Source organism: Macaca nemestrina, chromosome 12 (genome assembly GCF_043159975.1).
Source record: "Macaca nemestrina isolate mMacNem1 chromosome 12, mMacNem.hap1, whole genome shotgun sequence".
Lineage (NCBI taxonomy): Eukaryota > Metazoa > Chordata > Mammalia > Primates > Cercopithecidae > Macaca > Macaca nemestrina.
In genome coordinates this window covers 12506513-12531548 of record NC_092136.1, presented here as the reverse complement: position 1 = coordinate 12531548, position 25036 = coordinate 12506513, and the positions used below count along the sequence as shown (strand labels likewise).

General features: G+C 57.3%; 1 protein-coding gene across 10 annotated transcripts in view; it reads right to left on the bottom strand.

Moving 5' to 3' along the window:
- Nucleotides 1-4006: 4006 nt before the first annotated feature.
- Nucleotides 4007-25036, bottom strand: part of LOC105469415 (synaptotagmin 7) — a 64114-nt gene continuing 43084 nt past the window's right edge. For 5 of the 10 annotated variants that reach the window (XM_011720382.3, XM_071074499.1, XM_011720392.3 and 2 more), the window contains 6 exons: nt 20018-20153; nt 14948-15218; nt 11396-11565; nt 10859-10973; nt 10106-10305; nt 4007-7440 (listed from right to left, as the gene is read on the bottom strand). In XM_011720382.3, the coding sequence (XP_011718684.1) occupies nt 7336-7440; nt 10106-10305; nt 10859-10973; nt 11396-11565; nt 14948-15218; nt 20018-20153 (997 nt within the window). In that variant the 3' untranslated portion in view covers nt 4007-7335. The remainder of the gene's footprint in view (nt 7441-10105; nt 10306-10858; nt 10974-11395; nt 11566-14947; nt 15219-20017; nt 20154-25036) is intronic. The other 5 variants (XM_071074497.1, XM_011720385.3, XM_024788969.2 and 2 more) reach the window with 1 other exon arrangement.

Below are 25036 nucleotides of genomic sequence, written 5' to 3'. Positions count from 1 at the left end.
TTCTGCAGAAGATTTTGTATGTTTTTGAATCACCCTCAAGCTGGGCCGATCGTTCTCTATTCTTTCACTGGCGCTGCCCCTCCACCCCCTCCATGACTCCATCTCTCTCGCTCTGTTTTCCTCTTTCTGTCTCTCTCCTTCTTAGTCTCTTTTTGCTCTGTTTTGGCATTTCTTTCTCCCCTTGTTGTTCAGGAAAAGAATAACGATTTAAAGAAAGGAAGAAAGTTGTAAAACCCCAAGCCTGGAGGCCCATCTCATGGGAGAAGATCCTGCCAGGCCTTCATCACCATGGCAACAGGGGCATACCGGGCCAAAAGGTCAGGCCCTGCCCAGAAGCTCTGTGGGCACACGGGGTTGAGCCCTGGCTAAGGAGGAGGCTGGGCATGGATCTGGGGCAGTCAGCTTGCAAATGAGAGTGAAGGCCTTGAATGGACAGAAAGAGGAAGTGGGTGGGGAAGATCGGAGGCTGCCTCCTTCCCGAGGAGGAAGCGGGTCTGGGGCCTGGCTGCTGCAGACCTTGTCCCTCCCATAGCTCCCCCTGTTGGGGTTCCGTCAGGGCCAGTGGGCCTTCCAGGGTCTGGAAACTTGGAGAAAGTAATTTGATGATCACTCAGGTGGGGTAGGAGCTGCAGCTGACTGGGGACTGTCCTCTTGACCTGCCACTTGTATCGCAGCATAGGGAAAATACCCCTGGGCCTGGAATCAGAAGAGGGGTTCCAGGCCTAGTTCTGCTGTTGACCAAGTGATCTTGAGCAAGTCACGACCCCCCTGGGCCTTAGCTTCTTCATCTGTACATGAGGAGTTGGGCTTATTTATTTACTTTTATTTTTTTTTTTCCAAGATGGAGTCTCCCTCTGTTGCCCAGGCTGGAGTGCAGCAGCACGATCTTGGCTCACTGCAACCTCTGTCTCCCACGTTCAAGCGGTTCTCCTGCCTCAGTCTCCTGAGTAGCTGGGATTAGAGGTGCACACCACCACGCCCGGCTGATTTTTGTATTTTTAATAGAGACGGGGTTTCACCATGTTGGCAGGCTAGTCTCGAACTCCTGACCTCAGGTGATCTGCCTGCCTCGGCCTCCCAAAGTGCTGGAATTACAGGCGTGAACCACTGCACCTGGCCCAAGGAATTGGGTTTATTTAGATCTGATGCTGCAGCTCAATACTTGATGCAAGGGGTTTGTCTACCTTCCTTTATGCAAACCTTAGACACAGGAGCAGCAGGGTGCAGAGGCAGCCATGGTCACTTGTAGTAACTGCTGTCATTAGTGAGCTCAGGTCTCCTCCCTCTGTCTGGTCTGTTTCCCTGTACTTCATCCCCTGCTGCTCTCACCTGAGGACTCTAGGTTGGGGCAAAGTCCTGGCAACGAGTCCCCCTGGGACATCCTGAGGCACTCAGGGCCCTACCATTTTGCTCTGTCAAACGTGGCACCCGCAGCCATGACTACTCGCCAGCTGAGCAGGAGCTCCCCCGAGGAATGGGAATGGGCTCTGTCCCGGGCTCTGCTACTCACTTGCTCTACACCCTCAGAAGCCAGTCCCTTCTGGAAAGTTTGAATGTGGTTAAATTGGGTACTGATGCCATAGAGCATGACTGAGGGTTTCTGTCTCCATGTGAGTAGGGAGGGAGCTACTGCCAGGGACAGCTGGGTGTCACAGCTCCCCTTGGTGACAGAGAGAGCACTGTATTAGGAGTCCTAGCATTCCCCCACCCACAACTTCCTGTGATTCCCACTTGGCCTCCAGGGAGCAGGGGGCAGGGGAGACTGGAAGGGACGCTTTAACAATGGGATGGGATGGATGGGCTGCCTCTGTGGTTCCCCACATCGTTCCGGGGCAGTCAGAAGTGGGCAGGCCATGGGGGAATAGGGTAGGGAAATTCCGCAAGAGTCATGTTTGTACCAGGGATTCAGGGGCAGAGGCCAAGGGAGCTGGCGGTCAGAGCAAGAAGCTTCCTTCCTGCTGTGGGAACCAAGTGGAGGGAAAGGCAGAGGAGGCGGCAGGGCAAGAAACAGGGTGGGGAGGGCGAGTGACTCACCCATAAGCCGTGTGAGGACTCCCAACCCAGTGCTCACAGAAGAGCTGCGTAGTCCCTGGCTGGCAGTCAGGTCTGTGAGTGGAATGGCTGAGAACTGCACCTGTTCTTGAGGCCCCCGCCCCCACCAGCCTCCAGGCAAGCACCCCTGCTGGCCGGTGTGGCAGCGGAGACCCAGGGCTGAGCTTTTTCCAGCCTCGTGAATGCCATTCCTCACCCCCTTCCCACCCACCCTCATGGGACTCAGGAAAGGGGGAGAACAGGTTCTTGGAGCTGGGGGCCCTACCCAGAAGTCCCTCCCTGCCTCCAGTGCCACCACACAGGCTTACTCAGCCATCTGTCCCAAAGCTTCCTCAAGACACCTGGCGCTCTTGTTCTGAAGATGAACATTTATTAGCACACCTGGGCGTGCCACAGGGAACACGTATGCAGACAGGGATCCCTGCCCAGGGGGCTCACAATCTAAACAAGACACGACACACACACACAGGACACAGACACGGGGAGCGGGGCGTCTTCACGGGAAACAGATGGTCAGGGAAGCCACGAGCGGGGGCATCGGTGTGCTCAAGCCTTGTCTTTCTGGTTGTCTTTGCGGGGGAGGGAGAGGAGCGCAGGACGTAACCCAGGATGGCCTTCCAGAAAGTAGCAGTATCGGGGGGGGGGGACTCACAGGAGAAAGAAAACACCAGAGGGCGGTGGTCCCAGGTACAGGGAGAGGTGGGGGAGCATCTCAGATCAGGCGTGGATGAAGACAGACCCAGAGAAGTAAGAACAGAGGAAGGCAAAAAGTCCAGGGAAGGGCCCGAGCCAGCAGCAAGAGACTGCCACCTGTGCTGGGCCTGGGCTGTCTCCGACTTCAGGCTCCGTTTTCCGGGGCTGCTCTCACAGAGAAAGCCTGAACAGAAGCTCTGGCCAAGGGCGCCCCTGAGGCTACTTACCTGACCCCAGGGCTTCCTCCGATCTCTGGAACAGAGATCAGAAGGGATATCTAAACCAGGTTGTGGGGAAACAAGAGACAGACAGCTTTGGGTGGGGTACTTAGTGCAGTTCCAGGAGGCAGCTGCTGGCCCCAGGTGCTGGGAGCAGGGGGCGGATGGGATGGCCCGCTTCACTCCTGGCAGGGCCAGGGGCCAGCAGGTGGACACATGACAACGGGGATGTGCTCGTTCCTTTTGTGCCTGTGTCTGAAACAGATGTAGCACCTTCCTTCTGAAGTACCCTGAGAGCTGCGGGGGCTCAGCTTCCCCTGGGCTGGGTGGGGAAGAAAGGGCAGGGGATGGGGATGGTTATTGCTTTGTCGTGGTCAGAAGAAACAGGTGGAAGGAAGAAAAGAGCTTGCCCAGGGCCACAGAGGCTGGAGAAGGGATTACAACCCAGCTTCCCACACCTCAGGCTGGAACCTGTTCTATTGAGTAGAAAAGACTTTTCTAATCCTAAAGAACGAAAGTAGAGGAGGGCTGAGAGAAGCCACAGTTCCAGCCAACAGACACAGAGCTCCTTATCTTTCCTTTTCCCACCTCAGGGACCAGGAAGGAGGCGCTGGCCTGAAACTACAGTGGCCCCGTGGGTGGTGGTGGGAAAACTGGAGCGTCCCCCTTTGGTTTGTCTGAGCTGCCTTGAAGGGTGGTGAGGGTCCTCTGGGAACTGAGGGAGGGGACGTCAGGCTGGGTGACCCTGGAGGGCACCTCTGAGGCCTAGAGGACTCTACTCCCAAAAAGCTTTGCGTCAGGCCTGATCTGGGAGATGTAGCTGCCTCTCTGCTTTCTGGGAAGCCGGTGGGATCATATTCTATAGAGATCTGAGGATGGGCTGGACGCTCAGGAAGGGCCTGGTCACCAGTGAAGTCAAATCCCAAAGGTGACACACTGAGGGGGAGGCTCAGCCCCGGGGCCCCCATCCCCTTCACCCCACTGCCTCTGCCCCTGGGGAGGTGAGGGAGGGCTGGGACCCAAGGAGGAAACAGCCAAGGCCCTACTTTTTCACGATCCTTTATTAATCAGAACAGGCCTTGCCACAAAAAGCAGGACCCATTCCCACAAAAATATGATTTTGCAAAGAGGAAATCTTGCTGGCTTAGAGGGTATGTGTGGTGGAAAAATTTTGTATGGTTCTTTTTTCCTGTTTTTTTTTTTTTTTTCTTCAGTTTTTCTTCATTTCTCTTCGCTGCAAAATTTTTTTTTTTTTTTTTTTTTTTTTTGGTGATGGTGGGTTTTTGTTTTATTTTTTATAAAACATTTGCACTCAAGGACATACAAACAGTGGCCACCGATCCCCACCCCTGGGGGACTCAGGGGAGGCCCCTGGCTTGTTTGTGGCTGTTTTCCTCTGTCCCTTCCCTGGCATCTGGTGCCGGAGGGCAGGTGTGGGGGTCCTGGGGCAGGTGGAATTTATACAGCAGTTTCGTGGGGAGATGGCCACAAGAAAGGAAACCAGGACAAGATAAGGACTAAGTCTAGGGCACCCACAAAGATGGCAGATGAGGCCCATGAAGGGGCCTGCGACACAGTGAAGAGACAGATGGGCCTGGGTTGGCCTCGGCTAGCTCTGGAGGCTCTGTGGGGGAGGGGCAGGTGGGCCTTGCTGTCAGGATTCGCTAATTACACTTTGCTCACGGGTAGCACCTTCTCTCTTGACCCTCAGGTCAGGTGATGGTGGCCTCACAACCTCCCCTGTGAGGTAGGTGAAGTATTATTACCATCATATTACAGATGGGGAAACTGAGGCCCAGGGAGTGCGGGTGACTTGCCCAAAGTCCTGGGATGGTGACAGGGCTCCAAGTGCCCTCCCCCCACCCTCAAGTTCCCCCATTCCCTGCTCTCCTATCACCCTAGACCACCCCTGCCCCATCCCATACCACCCTTGCCTCCCGTGCTAGCCTACTCAGCCCTTGGCCCACCGCTTGCCGCCCCGACATAGCATCCCAGAGCTCCACCTGCACGTGGGGGGGCTGGGGAAGCCCAAGCCTGGTCGCCAATGTGCCTGGATGGGGTCTGGTTGGGAAAAGACCCCTGCCAGGAGATGCTCTCTGCATAGGATTGGCTAAGAGCTCCATGGGCGGGGCTCGGGAAAAGGTGAAGCCATTGCCCCGCCCACTCGATACAAGTTGGTTGGATTCCCAGGGGGCTCCCTAGCAGGCGAAGGGGCCTGGGAGGCGGGGGCTCGCTCACTGGGCAGTCTTCCGCGGGGCAGGCGGGTGGTGGTGGGGGGACAGGAAACCGAGGCGGATCCAAGGGAGGGGTGGAGAAGGGCAGATCCCCTCCTCCACTCAAAACGTCCCACCACGCCCTCTCCCACATCCACGTGGCCTCGGGGTCGCTGCCCTCCCGTCCCTGCTGGGGGCCGCTCCCCAGCCCGCCAAAGAGGAGGGTGCAGTTGGGGCCGACCCCATTTTAAGCGAAGCTACAATATAGGAACATTTGGATTTACAAGGAACGTGGGTGACTATTTGCTTTACATTAGCATTCTTCACTCTACAAAACGATTCACCTACTATGTATGATGTTCTTCCAGATCCCAGGGAGAGGAAATGGTGGGGGTGTGAGATTCAATTTAAGAAAATTTCGCTATGGGCAAAAGGCGACCCATCTACTGCAGCAAGCAGAATGCTCAGTTCAAGGGGAAGCCGACCAAAGGAAAATGGTTCCCAAATGCCTATGCTCTCCCCACGCCCTGGATGTGGGGACCCTATCCAGAGTCCCCTTCTTCTCTTTGGGGTGTCACAGGCCCATCCAGGGTGGAACTGTGGGCTGACCAAGCCACAGACTGTGGGGGCTTGGCGCCACCTGGTGGTGGTTCTTGGAATGTCAGGCCCAGGCTCATGGACCCCCAGGTTTGGAGGCTTTGTCACCAGCTGGGTCTTTTATCAATACCAGGACCAGCGTGGGGATGAGAGGGCTTAAGCAGGGATCAGCCTGAAATCTGCCATCTCCAGGGGGAAGCCAGTTCTAGTCTCATCAGTGGCTGAGGCAGAGAAACCACGGCTTCTTTGTGTGTGGCAACCTCAGAACTCTCAGAACCTTCGTCTTCTCCCTGCCTCCTTTCCCTGCACTGTGAGTGAGCCAGGCAGAAGGAGCTGCTCCTGGGGACCAGGGAGTGGGGAGGGTGGGAAGACAGTCCTGGAGAAGATCAGGTGATGGAAGATCAGAGACTACGCACGATGAGAGGGAATGAATGGAAGGCCTACAAGCTTCGGGGGATGGAGGGGTGAGGAAAGAAGGGTGGGGGTCTGCACAGGCAGGGAGAGATGAGGAAGGGCAGGGAAGCTGGAAAGCATGGAGAATAGGGCAGATGTGGCTGCGTATGAGGTGTGGGAAGCTGGCGGGGGGTCTTTTGATGAAGGAGTTAGGGCAAAGCTAGTCAGGGCTCAGGACCCCTTGAGAAGGAAGGGAGATGAGTCCTGGTGGAATGCTATGCACACAGTAGGTGCCTAAAAGGTGTGAGTCAGTGTTCAAGAGATGAAATTGCTGAAAAAGGAGCTATTTCAGATTCTGAGCAGAAGGGGGCACCAAGGGGAGAAGGGGAGGAGATGGGGGGATGGCAGGAGGCAGCCCAGCTCTCAGCCCAGCTCCAGCATCTGCCGCTCTTCTGTTCCTGACCTCTGCCTCACCCTACCCCACTCAGCCCTATGGGCCTCTCCTCTCACACTCCTGGCCTCCACCCCTGCCTGGCCTTCACGAAACCTGCCTCCTCCGCATAGTCCTCCGCACTTCCAGGCCTCTGTCCCCACGCACACACACAATGGACACAACACAAGTACAAAGGGCCGCGGCTCCAGGACCCAGGAGCGGGCTAGATACTGTCTTCGGCATTCAGGGCCCAGCCGGCACCTGAAACTGCCCTGGGGACGGGCCTCTCCTGGCCAGACTGGGGCCAAACGCCTCAGCCTCCCCTCCCCTGGGTCCACCTCGGGGGCTGGACAGGGAGTGGCCTCTCTCCACTCCAGGTGCTGCCTTAAAGAAAACGGGGGACCATGCCCACCTGGCGGGCCTCTGGAGGGGTCTGCCTGTCTGGCCGTCTGGCTCTCGAGGTCCCCCAACTTCTTTAGTATTAGTAAGTCAGGAAGAAAAGGGGCAAAGCAGGAAAATGCCTCCCAGAGCCCCTTCCCCCAAGCTGGACCGTGGGGGACGGGGCTGGTACTTCCTAGACACGGGGCCCAGTTGAGTCCTGGGACCCCTCCCTGGCTGAGCCCTCAGGGTCCTCCCCTCCCTATGGCAGGGGGCTCAGGCCGGGCGTTGTGCATAAAGTGGTGAGGGCATGATGGGGACCCGGGCCCTCGGCCCCCTGGGCCTCCCTTGGCCCCACTCAGGCCTTCAGCTGGTGCCACTGGGCCACAGGCTGCCGGGGACGGGCAATCATGTCCTTCCAGTGCTTCACCTCCCCTGGCCCGCTCTTCCAGGACAGGTAGATCTGGGGAGAAAGGGGAGAGGATGGCATTGGCACAGGCTCCAGGGCACTGGCCCTTTCCCCCACAGGGGTGACACCCCAACTCCACCATGATGCCCTAGCCTGTGGCCCCCCAACCTCCACATGCTGTGACAACCTACTCCACAGAGGCGCCCTCCTCCCTCCCCGGCCAGCCTGATCTATTTTCCTGGTTGTCTACCCCCACACCTCCAAGTCTGGGCACGCCTGGCCTCTTGGAATTAGACTGCCAACCTACTTTGCGGTGGGGTCTGGAAGGTGGGGGTGGAGGCAGATCATCTCCACGGCCTTCCCTGCCCTATCTGTTGGGTGCTGTCCAGCCCCCGTTAATTATAATTGTTCCCAGCTCCTGGGCACTCGCTGCATGTGAGTACTGAGCTAGGGACTTATACACACAGATCATCCAATCCTACAACTGCGAGGTAGGGTTATACGATCATCTCCATTTTTCAGATGGGGAAACTAAGGTACGAAGAGGTAAGAGACTTACCCACAGTCACAGTGTTTATAAGTGGCGCAGAGGGACTGAAATCCAGGTCTTTGGAGCTCTACGCTAGCGGCCTAATCCTGCTTCACAGCCTCACGGGGCTACATGCATGAATCCCCCCGGAACCCCCCGGATGGGCCCCGCTGACCTCAGCTTTGGGACTTGGGGGCGAATAAGAGTATGAGCATTGCCCCCATTGCAACCTCAGCCCAGCATGATACCTACAGCCTTGGATGATGCCAGGCAGACAAGGGGCAGACTCTTGGCTTCCAGGGGCTGAGCAGGAGCCGGGAGTCAGAAGGATTCAGAGATCCTTGGGCTCCATAAGTTACCCAGGCCAAAGTGAGAACAAATCCATGTTTGCTTTGGTTCAGCCAACAGAAGGTAGGACTGTTTCAAAAGGAGCCCTAATCGGTATCTAAGGGACACCCAACTCCAAAAGGCTAAGCTTCAAAAGAACATCAAAGTAGATATGGTCACTTGGCCTTTGGGCTGAGCTGGTCAAAGGGGCATCGGCGGGACCTGAACCCTGGCCAGGCAGGGGCGCATACTCTCTCTGGAGTATGAGTGGCAATGTCCTGGGGAGTTGTCCCACCTGTGACCACAGATTGGCCAGTCATACTCCCCGTGCCATACCCGATGGCAGGCAGGGCTAGCTCTCCTCTTTCAGGCCAGATTGCCTCCTTCACCCCAGCAGGTGAGTTCTCCATTCCCATCTGTCTGAGGGTTGCCTCCAACTCAGCTCCCTTCCCTGTGGGTATCCAGTCCCCCTTTCCCTTTCCCCTACACAGGGTAATGCCCAGGTGTGTGCCCCTCACTCACTCCTGGCATCTCCCCTTCTCCCATGACTGCCCTGAGCACTGGTTCCTCACATGGTCCTGGTCAAACCGCCCTGCCTGAATGGATATCTGAATGGATATACATGCCCCTTTATTATCATACTAGCTAACATGCGTTCCAAGTCCTGTGCTGTTTAGTGAGCTGTTTAGCTCACCTGTGCGATCTTACTTAATCCTCCCAGCGCATTGTGAGGGTAGGACCGTCCTACTCTCGTTTTGAGAGGAGAAAATGAGGCTCAGAGAGGTTACAGCCTTAAAAAGTAAGGCTAGGATTTGGACCAAGGCTATCTGACTCTCAAGCCCATTCTCTCAACACTAAACCATAAATAAACACAGAAAGAGACATTTGAAGGTAGAAACATGGAAGGGCTTATGTCACAGAATCCCATCCTGGGAAAACTCAAGGTCAGGTATGAATTTTTTGGTTATGTGATATGAAGAGATCACTTTTGTTTTTTTTTTCCAGGCAGAGTTTTGCTCTGTTGCCCAGGCTAGAGTACAGTCTTGCAATCTTGGCTCACTGTAACCTCTGCAGTTCAAGGGATTCTCCTATCACAGCCTCCTGAGTAGCTGGGATTACAGGCACCCGCCACCATGCCCAGCTAATTTTTGTATTTCTAGTAGAGATGGGGTTTCACCATGTTGGTCAGGCTGGGCTCGAACTCCCGACCTCAGGTGATCCACCCACCTCGGCCTCCCAAAGTGCTGGGATTACAGGCGTGAGCCACTGTGCCCGGCCAACTTTCTACGAGAAGAACATCCACATGCCTCAAGCAATTCTTACACCACCCTGTAAAGTTCTACAGGGACAGTACTAGTTGCTCCATTTTACAGATGAGAACACTAAAGCTTGGAGGGGCCAAGCCACTGGCCCAAAGTTATACGGTTTATCTGAAGATGGGATGGGAACTGAAACGAGGTCTTCGGAGTCTGATCGCAGCTCCCAACGCTGCCCCACGCAGCTCACCCTGTGTAGACAGGACCCCAGGCAATACTGCCCCAATGTCATCATCCTGTCCAGAAAACCTTTCTTTTGAGATCCAGGATCCAGGCCATTCCTCTCTTGCACTACTTCTTTCCCTGCCCGCTGGTGGTCTGTCCTAAGCTGACCTACCCATAGGAGGACGCTTACAGAGGAATCCTTGCGAGGGGGTCATCTCACACCCTTATTTTCAGATGAAGAAACAGAGGCCTGAGAGGGGAGGAGACTGATCCCAGTCTCTCCTGGTGTCCAGCCTGTGCCCACTACCCCCACTGCTTCTTTTAAGGAACGGAGCCTCGCTGGTACCAGCTGCGTGCACCACACCACCTGCCTCGCCCCTACCTTGCCGATGACGTCATTGCGGCTGAGCCTGTCCTTGTCCATGACGGTGATAATGATGGTCGTCTCCCTCAGCTTCTCCGTGGGAATATCGAAGGCGAAGGACTCATTGAAGATGGGGTTCAGGTTCCTCTTCATCGTCACCGTCTTCTTCTTCTCCACCCGCTTGTCCTTGTACATCAGCCACACCTTCACGTAGGGGTCTGGGGGAGGGAGTGGGGAAGGGTTAGAGGGACCATGGGGGAGGGACTTCCTAGGATCCCTTTCCCCTTCCAGGAATGGAAGCTGAGGCAGGAGGGCCGTGTGCTTTCCCCAGAGGCAAGGAGAGACCCAGGCAAGAACAAGAGGGACCTGGGAGAATCAGCAGATGGACCTTAGCGATCACCTGGGCCCTCCTGTTACTACCAATGAGGAAACTGAGCCCCAGAGAGGCCAGGTCTTGTCCAAAATCTCAGACAAGTAGCATCAGAGCTGGGGATAGAACCCAGGTCTTCCCACAATGTTCCCTTTCTTCCTGATTCTGGGAAGAACAGAGTCCAGGATGATGCTGACATCTTGACTCTTGAACAGAGTCCAAGATGAGGGTGCTCCAAAGGGGGCCCCCAAGGCCTCTAGGGTAAGGAGTGAGGACTGGAGGTGGGGGTGTGGCGGGTTGGGGTGAGGACCGCTGCAGACCCTGCTCTCCACATCCAGTGTAACCCTTGTGTCACCAGCACATCCCCGGCCCGCCCGTCCTCTGCTGGAGGAGCCCCGCACCTGATGTGCCCCCGATGTCCATGGCTTTGAGGTTCCGGGCTTTGATGATGTTCACGATGATGGAGTTGGCAGAGGGGTTGTAGCAGAGAGACAAGAGCAGCTCCCCTCGGCTCCCCTGGGAGGCACAACAGGAGGGGTGTGGGGAACTAGGCTAGCAGAGCTCTCTGATTGGTCCAGCTGCCCCCAGGCCCCCTCTACCCTGACCTTGGCGCTTACCCATGCCCCTGTCTGTCACCTCTGTCTCACTCTGTCTCCCCTCCTCTGGCAGGTGTGTGTACTGCCCTTCCCAGGTCCACCATCTCCTCTCTGTTCCCTGAACACAGCCCTAGGTTCCTTCTTACAGATCTGGTGAGTCCCCCCCAAGTGCCAAGCACCAGTGCTCTGACTACTAGTGAGGACTGAGCTCCATCGGGCCTGCCCATCTGCACCCTCTCCCACAGCCCTCCTGGCCTTTCTAAGGTTGACGAGGGTCTGGGACCAGATCTCCCAGCCCTGCCCTGCTGCCTGTCCAGTTAAGGCCCACCCATGGGGCCTTACACTCCCATCGCTGCATGGCTTCAGATCCTTCCAGAAGGTCTGCATCTGGGTCAGGTCCACCTTGTTAAGGGGGATGGACACCTCCCCGATGGGGTCGTTGCGGCTGAAGCGGTCGTAGTCCAGCACTTGGAGGTAGAGGATCCTCTGCACCACCTTCTCATAGGGAAAACCTGGTGGTATAGATGGGTGCGAGTGAAGAGGGGCACAGAGGGGCCACATGGGGCCCGGGAGGCAAGGAAGGCCCTGGGAAGAGGAGGCAGGCCCTGTGCCCTCCCGCTGCCACCCCACCGGGCCAGCAGGCACACTGGATTGCAATTAGACCTTACTGAAGTGCTAGCAAGAACTGTCACCGTCTCATGGGGTTCCCTCAACAATTCTCCAAGGTGAATGGCATCTCATCCATCTTACAGATGAGGCTCAGACGGCTTAAAGTACTTGCCCAGAGTCCCAGCTAGTAAAGAGTAGAACTGCGATCATCCATTCACCTGTGCACCTTGTGTCCATCTCAGTGGCTGAGCAGCCGCTGCCAATCGTCCCGAGGCAGGTCTGGGCAAGTGGCTCTGCCTAGGTGGCCACAGCTGCCAGTACGCAAGCCCCAGGAGGACTCAGGGCAGAGGGACGTGGGGAAGCATCAGTGGGAGGGAAAAGGCAAAGGCATAGAAGCAGGAGGTGACAAGTGTCCTGTGACTCGGCATCCCTCCTCTCGCCTGTGCTTCTGTCCTTCTTCCCACAGTGTCCCCTTCTCTACTGTCACCTCCCTCGTCCAAGCCGCTGGCACCTCTTGCCTAGGCAGCTGCAAGCATCTCCAAACCGCCCTCCCCACATCCACGCTTTCTCCTACCGTCCATTCTCTACGCGGCAGCCAGAGAGATCTTTTAAAAATAGAAATTCCATCATGATGTGCTCCTGCTTAAAGCCTTTCAATGGTTCCCAGTGCACTTAGAATAAAAGCCGGGCACCCTACCTTGGCTTCAAGTCCTTCCACAATTTGGCCCGGCTGTCCTCTCCCTGCTTGGCTTGTGACCGCTCTTCACTCAATGACTGGGCTCCAGCCACATCGGCCTCCTTCCTGGCCCTTCAACACCCCTACTCCTCCCGCCTCGGGGCTGGGCGCACACTGGCCCCACCATGCGCCCCCCTTCTGGCTACTCTCATCCTTCAAGTCTCAGTATTCCTTCCTGGCACCCCAGACAGTGTTGGATCCCGTTATACGCTCTAGCACCTTTTCTTCCGCGAAACATATCACACACGGTAATAGATTTCTCTGTCTCTTTCCCTGATTTTTGTCTGGCTTTCCCGGAAGGCAAGGATTCCCAGAAAGGCCTCTCTGTTACCAACCACTGGATCTCGGTGTCTAACACCGTTTCTGGCACATAGTAGGCACTCGATACATATTTGTTAAGTGAATGCATAATTGAACAGATGAATCAATGCCAATGAAATGGCCTGATGGAGCAGCAGGACTGTGCTGAGGTGAAGTGGCAGCTAAGGTCAGAGGGAGAGGAGCAGACGGGGCTTGCATGGGATGGAGAAGGGAAGAGGGGGCCAGGTGAAGGTCTGAAGCCAGGAGTCATGAGCTCTTGGGAGGCTTAGTCAGAGGTGGGGCTGGCCCAGGAGGTGCAGGGGGCACAGGCCAGCCCGGAGGTCTGAGGTGAGGAGATTCTGAACCCGGGTGTGAGCAGGACGGAGGATGCCTGGAACCTAAGCCTGGCTGGTGCAGAAGATGAAGGGAAGGAGGAGCCCCGGAGGATTCCAGCACCTTCCCCCAGAGACTCTGGAAGCACCGAGGAGCTCCGACAGGAGCAGGTGAGTGGGAAAAGGAGACGCTCTGAATTTGTTCAGGGTCCTTTTCCTCATATGGTGGGAAGCTGTGTCCTGCTTATTTCAGAGTCCCCCACGGACCTTGCCCAGGGGACCCCTGGCATCAATTCAGGTAAAATGCACGAGGACAAGTGTTCTGGGAATATTGGAAGCTCCAAGAAGTCGCTGCACCCCAGTCAGCTCTCATCAACACCAGAGGAGGCAGGCTCCTAGCTGGCAAACTCCTACTCATCCATCAGAACCCATTTGGAATGGTCCCTCTTCTGGGAAATTTTCTTCAGCACCATCAAAGGGAGCTCATACTGGCTTCCTGCAGCTCCTGTCATGCTGCGTGTGGCTGGCTTAGCTACACATGTGTGTCTCCATTAGGCCAGAAATGCCTTGAGGGCCATAACGGTGCCTCACGCTTTTCTACACCCCCGGAACCTAGAAGAGTGCCCAGCTCGTGGTTGTTGCTGGGCACGTGCTCATGGAAGAGATGGGAGGACTGGAGTCCTGCTCAGAACCTTCGCCCTGCCAGCTGGCTACCTACACCTCCAGACAGCTGAACCTCTCGCTGGCTGAGCCATCTCTAACCTGGCCCTCGTGGTGCCTGCAAAGGAGGGCATCCAGAAGCACACGGACACTCACTGCTCACCCTCAGTGCCATTTAGTGGGTGACCTGGCTGTCACCTTGCAGAAGAGGTGGGGTGCTAAGTGGGTGGGACGGCAGGTGGGGAAAGGTCCCTGGGATACACGGTGAAGATTCTGGAAGGCTAGGGCTTGGGGCAGCTGGAGTAGGGATCTACTCCCCCTGGATGAATGGGGAGCCATTGGCAAAGGGTTACAGCTTCTCTAAGCGGGGTCCTAGCACCCAAAGGCCCTGGGATAGAAATCACTGCTTAATCGCATGCCCAGCTTCCTGGTTACCTTGAATCCTCAGAGATAAGAGATAAAGACCGGCCTTCAGAGGGGGCTTGCAGGAGAGAGAAAGGACATTTGTCTCCGCGGCCTCCAGGCATGGTTCAGAGCTGTTGTTCCTGTCCCATGCGAGGGAGGGGGGCAGAGAACGGCAACAGATGGCGTGTGTTTAACAACCTGGTATCAAGCATTTGCTGGGTGTCAGGCACTGTTCTAAGTGCTTTTACAATTCACTTATTTGTTGAACCCTCACTATTATTATCTCTATTTTGTAGATGAGGAAACCAAATCATAGGGAGGCTCACGAACTTGCCCAAGGTCACGCAGCGAGTAAGTGGCAAGAGCTGAGATTCAAACCCAGACAGCCTAGGCCACAGCCTGTGCACTGAACCACTATGCTCTGGTGGCTCCAGGGTGCTCCAGCTCTGAGTCCTGTGGGTGCCTCCCTCCCTCCCTGCCCTCCTCAGGATGAGCTCTGTGTCTGGACTGAAACACCAGGCGGTGGCCCAGCTTCCCTCCTCGGCCTCTGGCTGTGATGCTGGCTCCACTTGGCTCCTGTGACCTGATCCCAACTAGACACAAAATGCATCAGGTTAACCGGGCCAAGTCATTGCCTGTGTGGGCGTCTGTGAGCGCACGTGTATGGATCTGTGCCTGTGCACGCATGCAGGTGTGCACATAAGTGTATCTGATTGCATGTGTTTGTGCATTTGTGGGCCTGCAGGTGTGTGCCCATATGCATCTGTCCATGTGACCACATGTGTGGTTGGGTAGGGGGATGGTGGACGGCAAGAGGTGATCATGGCGGGGGAAGGGGGGCACTAGCCTCACCTTCAAAGAGGAAGGTCTCGTTCCAGTGGGGGTTCAGGTTCTTCCGCTTCACCTTGGTCTCCAGCTTGTGCTTCTTGTCAGGCAGCAGGTAGATCTTGACGAAGGGGTCACTGGTGCCGCTGAAGTCCTTGGCCGGCAGCTCTTGGGCCTTCATGATCTTCACGGTGAGCGTGGACTCCTGGAAGTTGTAGCCGACGCTGAACTGGATCCGGCCCAGGTTCTCTCGGCTGCAGCCCTCGTGGGCCTCGTCCTCCTCGGAGCCTGGGGAGAGCTGGGGGTGGGGGAGAGGCCGGCAGGGTTGGGGAGGATTCTGCTCCCCCCATGTCCCCACTGCTGGCCAGCACGGGTGAGAGGCCAAAGGTGGTGGCCCAGCCACATCCCATGGACACTGCTCAGGCTCAGAGGGCAGGTGCCTTGACCGGGGTCTCCCAGGAGGGGAGGGGAAGGGGGGATGGCAGAGCCTAGACAGCTCTGTCTCCTGAACCTCAAAGCCGTATGCACGACACCCACCTCCCAGGCTCTCCTCGCGGCCCTGGGTCTGCCGCCGGCCCCAAGCTCCAGTTCCGCTGCCTCACCTTCCTGGTTGTAGCTGCCCTGGTGCGTGCTGGGGTTCCCGAGCCCCCCAGACCTCCCTGCCCTCTCGTGGCACGGTAGGGCCAACTGTGGGATGCACTGACACAAACCTGGGCTACACAGCAGATGAGGGAGGCTGCTCACATCAAAAAGAGTGTACCGCAACAATTCTTTGCAAAGTGACTCTCTAGGGTGCGGAGAATGACGTGATTTACAAAATGAGAGAGGTACGTTTTCAGGAGCGATGTCTGTTTGTGTTAGGCAAAATCACCAGGGACAAGAAAATTGCAGACCCCCCAGGCCCTGTCCCCAAGCACTTTGACTGGATGGGGCTGGGGTGGGCCTGGGCATCAGTGCTGGGTAAAAGGCGCCTCAGATGACTGTACTGTCCATAGGGGCTGAGGAGTGCTGGGAGGGAGGGCGCTTGGGCTGACCCAGGAACGGACAGTCATACAGAGGCAGGGTGGGCATCTCATCCCATCCTGACATCCAACCACAGGAAGCAGCCGGGAGGAGGGTCTCCCAGCCACGTGTCTGAACCTGTGAGCACACTGGTAGTACCTAGGAGGTTTTGGAACCCTGCCCACCCTCCAGCCGCCTGAGTGCAGCCCCAGACCACTGATCACAGCAGACCCAGTTAGGGGGCTGCATGGCTCAGGTACCCCTGGCTCGAAAGTCTCCCACGATGACTGGATGAGAGACAGGAGCAGGACCCTGGGTACCACAGTAAGAAAAACTGCAGGCATCCGTTCTCTCCCCCGCTTCCCCCGTAGAAGCCTGCTCTGTGCCCTCTCCTTCATCCTCGAGAGGCAGTCCTAGGCTCTGAAAGACTAAATAATACAGATAATAATAATGTATCCGGTGCGCTCTTGCCATGACCAGCGACTCTCCCATCGCCGTCTCCTTACTGAATCCTGATCATAGCCAGGCGAGGCAGGTGGCACCACCCTCACTGAGGAGACTGGTTCAGGGAGGTTAAGTCACATGGCCAAGACTGCACAGCAGTATGAATCCTCTCTGACTCAAAATCCTGCTCTTTCCACTGAAGCAGGCCCACACCCCAGCACAACACTGAGGTTTCCCCTCAAGCTGGCAAAGACCTGCGGACTCACCGTGCCAGGTGAAAACCGTCGGAATCACACTCGTGAGAGTTTTTTGTTTTTGTTTTTTTGAGACAAGGTCTCGCTCTGTTGCCAAGGCTGGAGTGCAGTGGTGCAATCCCGGCTCACTGCCACCTCCACCTCCCAAGGTCAAGCGATTTTCGTGCCTCAGCCTCCCGAGTAGCTGGGACCACAGGCGCACACCACTACGCCTGGCTAATTTTTGTCCTTTTAGTAGAGGCAGGGTTTCACCATGTTGGTCAGGCTAGTCTCTAACTCCTGGCTACGAGTGATCTGCCCGCCTTGGCTTCCCAAAGTGCTGGGATTACAGGCATGAGCCATGCATCCAGCCTCACACTCACAACAGTAACTACCACGAACTGGCTGGCCACCTGTAACCTGTGCCTTGTCCTCACTGACCTCTTACAACATCCCAACGAGGCAGGCACTCCCGCTGGAACACTTTCCCGGTGTTCCAACTGTGGCTGCCAGCACAGAGAGGTTGGGTCACTTGCCTCAAGTCGCCTGCGATTGAATGGCCAGTGGGAACGCAACCCAGTTGAGTGGCCAGGAATCCTGAGTCCCTTCCACCTGCGCCTTGCTCTTGCACTCAGATCTAGAGTCTGGGGCTTTACCCCGGTCCTGCCTAGTTGGGGGCACCGCGCTGCCTTACAGCAGAAGATGTTCCCTCCAGCCCCCACCCCTTGGCCGATCCAGATAACCCCTCAAGCCCCACTGCAGGCCCATGGAGAATGTGGTTTCCTTGTCCACAGTCTGCTTTTCCCCGACGCTCTTTTCTCTGCTTATGCCAGCCCCACACGCACGCTTTGACCCTGTTTTTACATCTGCAGAGTAGGGACCATGACACCTACTTTGAGGGGTCCTGGGAGAGCTAGAAGGGGTCCCTTCTAGAGTTCTGCCCCGTGACCTGACCCACTGGCAGAGGGACCGAGCACCTGGGGCATAGCATGTGTAGACAGTGCCAGCAAAGACCACTCGCCCACCCCCTTGCTTCTAAAGTTGGGGTGGAGTTGCTGATGACCGGAGCCCAGGTGGCCCCCACCCCACCTGAGGTCCCTCTGGTCCCTTGGCTCTTGGCTCCCAAACGGTGTGGTCTTGGGAAGGCCTGGGCTGGCTAGGTGGGTTTCACCTCGGAAAGGGGTGGCAGCTCTGTGCCCACTCCCAGCCTTCTTAAGCCACAGCCCTGAGCCCTAATTACTCAGCTGGGGCAGAGCCATCTCTTTGGCAACCAGGTTGGCCACCCCATCACAGTCAGGGAAGGTGCTTCCCGAGCCCTAGCAGAAGTCAGCCTCGAAAAGCAGCAAGCCACCCCTGTACCAGGGCAGCAGGTGCCCAGAAGCACGTGTGGCCTCGCCTCTTCTCGGACACCCCTGCCCCTCAGCCCCTTCTCTGGCCAGCTCTGGGTGCTTAACTCTTGTCTCTCGACCCCCAGATTCCACAGCCCAGGGTCCAGAGACTGGGACAGGCTGAGGTCACAGTGGGCTGATTCTGCCCTGCTTATCTTATCATGGCTGTTAACGTCAACGGCCTAGCACTGGCACAGAGCTGTGCCATCAGACTCTGCCCTCCCACCTCTGAGCATCTTCCCAGCACAGGAGAGGGAGATGGGGCCTGCGCTTCCTTCTGCAGGCTGCAGCTGTTGGCCCCTCCCTGGGGGCAGCAAGGGGCAGGCAAGCTGGCTGTGAAGGGGCTGTCCCTTCTGGGAACCTGGCTACCGGGAAGCTGTAACCAATTAAGGGGCTATGCAGGGAGGCAGGGTGGGCTGTGGTAATGGCCCATCCAGAGGAGAAGACAGCCAGGGTCAGTCTGCCTGGGTGGGGGAAGATGGAAGGAGGGCAGTGGAGGGCCAGACACACAGGGGCCTGGCGGGCGGGGAGAAGGGGAGAGGTGGAGAGGCCCAAGGCGACCAGACCTAGGATGTGGAAAATCTGATGCTCTAATGTGGATTCAAGAAAACCACAGGATAGGCCGGGCGCGGTGGCTCATGCCTGCAATCACAGCACTTTGGGAGGCCAAGGCAGGTGGATCATTTGAGGCTAAGAGTTTGAGATCGGCCTGGCCAACATGGTGAAACCCCATCTCTACTAAAAATAGAAAAATTAGCCGGCGTGGTGGTGCACTACTATAATCCCAGCTACTCGGGAGGCTGAGGAAGGAGAATCGCTTGAGCTCAGGAGGCAGAGGTTGCAGTGAGTTGAGATTGTGCCACTGAACTCCAGCCTAGGGGACAGATGAGATTCTGTCTCAAAAAAATAAAAAATAAAAAATAAGGAAAAAAGCAGACTCTTAGGCCCCACCAAAGGCCCACTGACCAGGAATCTGCATTTTAACAAGGTTCCTGGGTGATTCCTGCACACGTAGCAATTTGAGAAATGCCAGGCTAGAAGGGGCAGTGGGGATGGATGGTTAGAGCTGGCTGGAACTCTACATGGCAGAAGGGTGGGGGCTCTGGTGCCAGGGCAGTGGGGGAGGGGTTGGGAGCTCCCAAGCCTACTTCCTTCTCTCTAGAGAAGTGAGGGGTTCAGTCCAAGGAGATGAAGCGTCCCAGGTCAAGTCCAGTAGGAACAGAGCAGGGGCTGGATTCCCAACTTCGTCCCCTCTTCAAGCCTTCCTGGGACTTCCGACCTTTAACTGATCTCTGTCTGTCAATCTCCCCAGTTTTCTCCCTCCAGGACCTCTTTGGAAAAGTACAGGTGGGGCAAGTGGCTGTGACTCACTGCTGCCCCCGTGGGGGCACCGTGGGAACCACAACCTCTGTCTGGGCCAAGCAACCTAGAACTAGGATCCCACAGGGTTGGAGGCCTCTGGTGGGGCACGGGTGTGGACAGCAGCACCCCATCACAGCTGTCCCTCAGAGGAGCCGGGACCAGTGGATTCCTGCTCTCCTGTTCTCAGGGGCCTCTAGCCATGGGAATGGGGGAGGTCGCAGGCTAGGCCTTCCACCCCAGACCTCCACTTAAGGGGACATCACTCTCGGGAGGGGACACCTTCTGTCCTGAGTCCTCTGCCCACCAGCCTTTCCCTCTAGGATCCTGCAAGTATCCTGCATGAGTGGGTTTTCTTTGGTGCCTTCTCAATCCACAAAGGGATCAAAGCAGGATGGGAATTTCTTATTTTCACTTGTCAAAGGAAGAAACTGAGACATGGAGAAGGTATTTTGATGAAAGAGCTGGGAAGCAAACCCCGGCCTTGCACACTCAGTCACCAAGCGCCGAGTGGCCACCATGCTGGGCCTGGCTCTCCAGGCTGCTTCTGACCCAGTTCCCCTGCCTGGCCACTCCCATGCCGTTGCTGGTTCCCACACACGTCCCTCTTCTTCCTGCCCCTGGCCTCCCAGCCCAGTTCCTCGGAGCAGCACAGGCTCCCTCATTCTCACCATGAGCATCTCGCTGGTGAGGGAGTTGACGAGGTCTGAGACAGAGGAGCGTGGCTCGGTCCGGCGGTCGGACTCATCGTGGGGTGTCTGGCCTGGCACCGGGGCTGTGTTCACCGCCTTCCCTCCTGCAGGCAACCTGGGGGCAGGGGAGTCCAAATGAGATTGGGCTGGGAAGCGAGCTGGGTTGGGCACCCTGGCCTGAGGGGCGGCAGGACCTTCTCTGAAGACCCCAGCAGCTGCCATCCCCGACGGGCCAGCAGGAGCGGTACTCCTGTCCACATGGACACCTGGTTTTCCCTGGAAACCCATGCCTGGGGCCCATTCTCCTTGCAGCCCCTGCCCCAGGCGACTGTGGCTTAACTACTCCTATAGGGGATATTTGGGGGAAGTGTCCCCATTCTTCCTGTTCCCCAGAAACCCCCCACCCTCCAGTCATTGGCTTGCATAGTTGGTCTGTGAGCTGGCCACCGCCCCCACTCCCCAGAGGCTTGTTCTATCCCATCCGCCCCCAGCCTGGAAGGGGGAGGCTCCGCCATGGCGTGGTGTGTCCAGGTGCCTCTCTGCGTCATTACCCTCTGCAAACACACCCAGAAGGTCTGTCTCCCAGACGCCCCACCTGTGTTTGCTTGGGCTCATCAAGAATCCTCTTCCCACCCTCTAGACATGAGACTGACCAGGTGAGGTCAGGACAACTCTCCACAGTGACAGAGTATTCTGTATTTGTGCTGTCCAGTGGAAAAGCCGCATGCCGCATGTGTGCATTTGAGCATTTGCAATGTGGCCAGTGTGGCTGAGAGCTGAAATTTTAATTTTGTTGAATGTAAGCTCATTTAGGTTTAATGGCCCCATATTGGATAGGGTGAGTCTACACCCCCTTGTTCCCCAGTTCCCATCCTTCTCCCACTTGCTGAAGACTGTGCATTTGGTAAGGCTCTCACCCAGGGTCACAGAAAGACAGGCACCACCAAGAAGCCCTGTCTGCACCTGACTCCATGACGTTCCCAGGATGCCGGGCTCTTTGACCCAGTGGCTGGGTGGTGAGCCCAGGCTCCGTTCAGCTGGGGATCAGGAAGGGGCACTAAAAGCCTGCCCAGGGACCAGGCTGGCATGTCCCATGAGGAGGAAGAGAGGTGGAGGAAGGCAGGGAGGAAGAGACGGGGGACCAGTAGCATGAGGCTCAGAACAGGCTAAAATAGAACAGCTTTGAGAACACACAGCCACAAACTGGGAACCACACGCTGAGGGTGGACATGAGCCATGGCCCTCGGGTAGAGACCAGCCTCCAGTACATAGGCGACCACGACAGGCACAGACAGACATGCACAGAATATGCCAGGCCCTGGAGGGGAGATATCAGGGTCCCAAAGCAGGGTGCGTGTGTGCACACACACACACACGCATGCACACACGTACACACAAAGCATGCACACACACATGCGCATACACACACATGCATGCACACACACATGTGCACACACAGGCACACACATGCATACGAGCCTCACAGACATCCAGAGGGGCAGGGAGAGGATGGCAGGGGCCACAGGCAGGCCAACCACAGCAGCAGTGATGACACACATACAGCGATGGCACACAGGGATCCCGAGAGGAGACGCGTTGGGGAGACCCAGGCATGCCACGAGTGCACGTGAAGGGGGACAAACTGAAACAGAAAGGGCAGGGAGTGGTTTCAGGGCCCAACATCCTGATTATCAGAAGCATGATACACCTGCTGTGAAAACCTGGCCCTGCCTCTACAACACGGAAACGCCCACTCCACCCAGCGATACGCGGGCGCCCCTCCCAGAGGGCCATGGCACGCATGGACATGTGGACACGCACGCACCACACACACACGCACAGGAGAGGACACGTGCTCACACGGGCAGGCAGGGGGAAGGAAAGGAGCCCAAAACAGCTGGAGAGGTAAAGTCAGGTTAGAAACAGAGTGGGAGAGCAGGGAGAGTGCGAGATTGGCTGCTGAAGGTATGAGAACGTTAGAGTTATTTGGCCACGCCGCAGCGTCAGCACAGCTGCCAAGCAGCCTGGGAGAGATGGTCAGCGCCACTGAAGCTGTCGGAGGTCACAGGACAGAGAGACAGAGGTGAGAGGCACAGAGAGAGGCAGAGGGAGAGGCCGAGGGGCCCATCGCCGGCCCAGGGCAGCCCTGTGAGGAGCAGATGGGAGAAAGGAGACAGAGGGAGAGAGAGGCCAAGAAAGTTAGTCAGAGACGTGTGAAGGCTGCCGGGTGGACGAGGGGACAGGGAGGAGCGTGCGGCCAACAGGAGAGGCAGAGAGGAGGCGGGGGACACACACCGTGACAGAACATGGTGGCTTCAGAGTAGGGAGAGCAATGGGGGTGGCCTGGTCCCCGCCTTGCCCTGTCCACCACTCGGGGTGGGGGTGGGCCGCGGTGGAAACCATTTGGATCCCAAGGAGCAGTGGTGAAACGATGGCAGACAGCATGAGGGGGTGGACACGAGCAGAGTGGCTGAGGGTGGAATGGGCACAGCAGGGCGTGGAGCCAGGGCCTCCCTCCCTCCCGGGAGTGCAGTCTGAGGTGTGGTGCTGAGGCCCAGGAGCTGAAGGATCCCGGAGGGGGGACTTCAGGGACACCAAGAATCGTGGGGACAGAGGCAGTGACTGGCCCTCCCATCTCCTGCTGCTTGTTGGACACACTCCCACGCTGCTTGGAACCTGGAATGGCCACTCCTCCTCCCGGGGCGCTGTCTCCCATGAGCCTGCTGTTCACAGCCTCACAGGGGGCTGAGCGTCCTCCCCAGTGACAGCCAAGGGCCACTACCCCTTCCTCCAGAGACATCTGGTCAAGGGGTCAGCTGGGGAGGGAAAGGTGGGGCTGGGGTCAGAAGGGCAGACCCTGGGTCTAGAAGGAAAGGCTGAAGAGGGAGGGACAGCCACCCCAAGGCTACCACTCCCAAGTCTGAGGGTCCAGGAGCTCAGAGGGGTGGGGCCCTAAGCTGCCCGGTGCCCAGTGGGTGGTGCTGATGCCAAGCTTTGGGAAGGGGAGAGTCTGCTGGGAAGGAAGCATTGGATTCTGGACCCCTGTGGCAGCCCACCAGCCGAGAAGCACCCCAGTGTCCATGAGGAATGAATTTCCAGGATAGGTGGGCATGACGAGGCTGGAATGGCACGGTCCACTTGGAAAGTCAGGCTGGGTGGTGGCGAGGGCGCACGGCCTCCACCCCCACACCCACCTTTCCCAGGAAGGCAGGGGACAAGCTGATGTGATGATCAGAAGGGATGGGTGTGTTAAATATGGAGTGAGACCTAAGTGGCAAGGAGGTAAAAATAGACTGTGGGTGACAATGGAGCCGGTTCATTAACACATGGGTGATGTGAAATCTTGTTTCCAGCCTGCTTCTGCTCCCTCACGCTTCACACCTTTCCCAGCACCAGTCTCAGCTTCTTAGTGGGCGTTCAGAGGACTCCAGCCACCCCCTATGTCTTCTCGCCCCTGGCTCCTGGCACTCCCAGTGGCCCTCTGACTGCCCTGCAGCCTAGCTTTGAGACCCTGGCTCAGGAAGTCACAGCTCCTGTAGTAGTGCCTAGGTGGGTCAGGGGTGGCAGGCTCCACTCCTCTGGTACCCCTGCACATGGGCTCAGGGCCTGACACCATTTGTGCCACTCAGTGAAAGACCTGGCCCCACTCTCTGGGGACTTCCAGCCTTGCCCACCACAGACCATGCAACTGTGGACTCAGGATGGGAAGAAACTGGGAGGGATGGTCTCCAGGAACCACCAGAGGGACAGGCAAGCCAGCCATCTTGCCTCTCAGTCTATCCACCCTCCCTAGCCCACAAGCCCAGGGCAGCAGCCTGGGACAGTCCCTTCTGGCCCCTGGGGCCTCTCAAGAGCCTCAGGATGGCCTGTCCAAACAGTCCCTGCCCAGCTCACAGGACACATGCCCCAGCCTAAAGGCCCGTTTCCCTCATGAAAAGCTTAGCATATCTGAGCCTAAGGGGCCATTCCTTAGAGGTTACCCTGTCCAATCCTTCACTGGACAGATAAGTGAGCAGAGAACCCAGAGAGGGGCTGTGACTTGCCCAGGGCTGCAGAATGAGGCTCTGGCAGAACCAGAGCTGGAAGGCAGATGTCTTGGCTGCCAGGCCACACGCTGTCTTGCAGGCCTTTGGTCTGATGGGAAGCAGACCCGATCAAGGTGAGAAGCCCTCCTCCCATGATTCCCAAAGGCTAATTCATCCTGGAAACCACAGGTGTGGTCAACCCAACCTAAGGTCAGGCATCCACTGGCCCAGCTGTGGGATGTTGCCTGAACCCTGGGACCTCCCACCCTACCCCTTGCCCGTGAGCAGCGCCCCGCCCCTCCTGAGACGGGGACAGTAGGAGATGCTTTCCTGAATTCCTGATAGCTGAGGCTGTGGCAGTTTAAATGCCCAGGCTCCTGCTTGGCCTGTGCTGTGGCCACACAGGCTATGCCCGGTCTCCATAGGGTCCCGAGGCCAGCCGCAGTGACAGGGAGCCCAACAAAGCCAGGCCTCACCCTTGCTCAGGACGGCTGCCTTGACTGCTCCGGGCCCTCCCCAGCTCTCTCCTGGTGCCCCGGCTCAGGGGAGAACCTTCTGGTTATTTCTGGTCACCAGGTCTCTCCCATGCCCCAGACCCTCCCACCATAGGCTCTTCTTCCATCAGCCAAGCAGCCCAACAGGACCTCCAGGCAAGAGGGAGGTTGAGGGGGTGGGGATGAGGGAGAACAGGCTGGCGCCCCTTCCCTAACATCCCCCCCGCCCACCAACCACCAGAGAAACAGGGATTTCCGGTTGGGGTGGGGACAGAGATGAAAGATGGAGGGCAGCAGAGAGGAGCCAAGCAGGAAGATGGGGCAGAAAAGGCTGCGCTTGCTCCGGGCTGGGGCAAGCATGCCGGAGAGCAGGCCTGATCCAGAATGGTCCCAGGATGGCCACAAGTGGCCTCAGACCCCAGGGACACCACCAAGGTGGCTGTGTGTGAGGGCACCGGCTGGGGAGGGGGCTCGTCCTC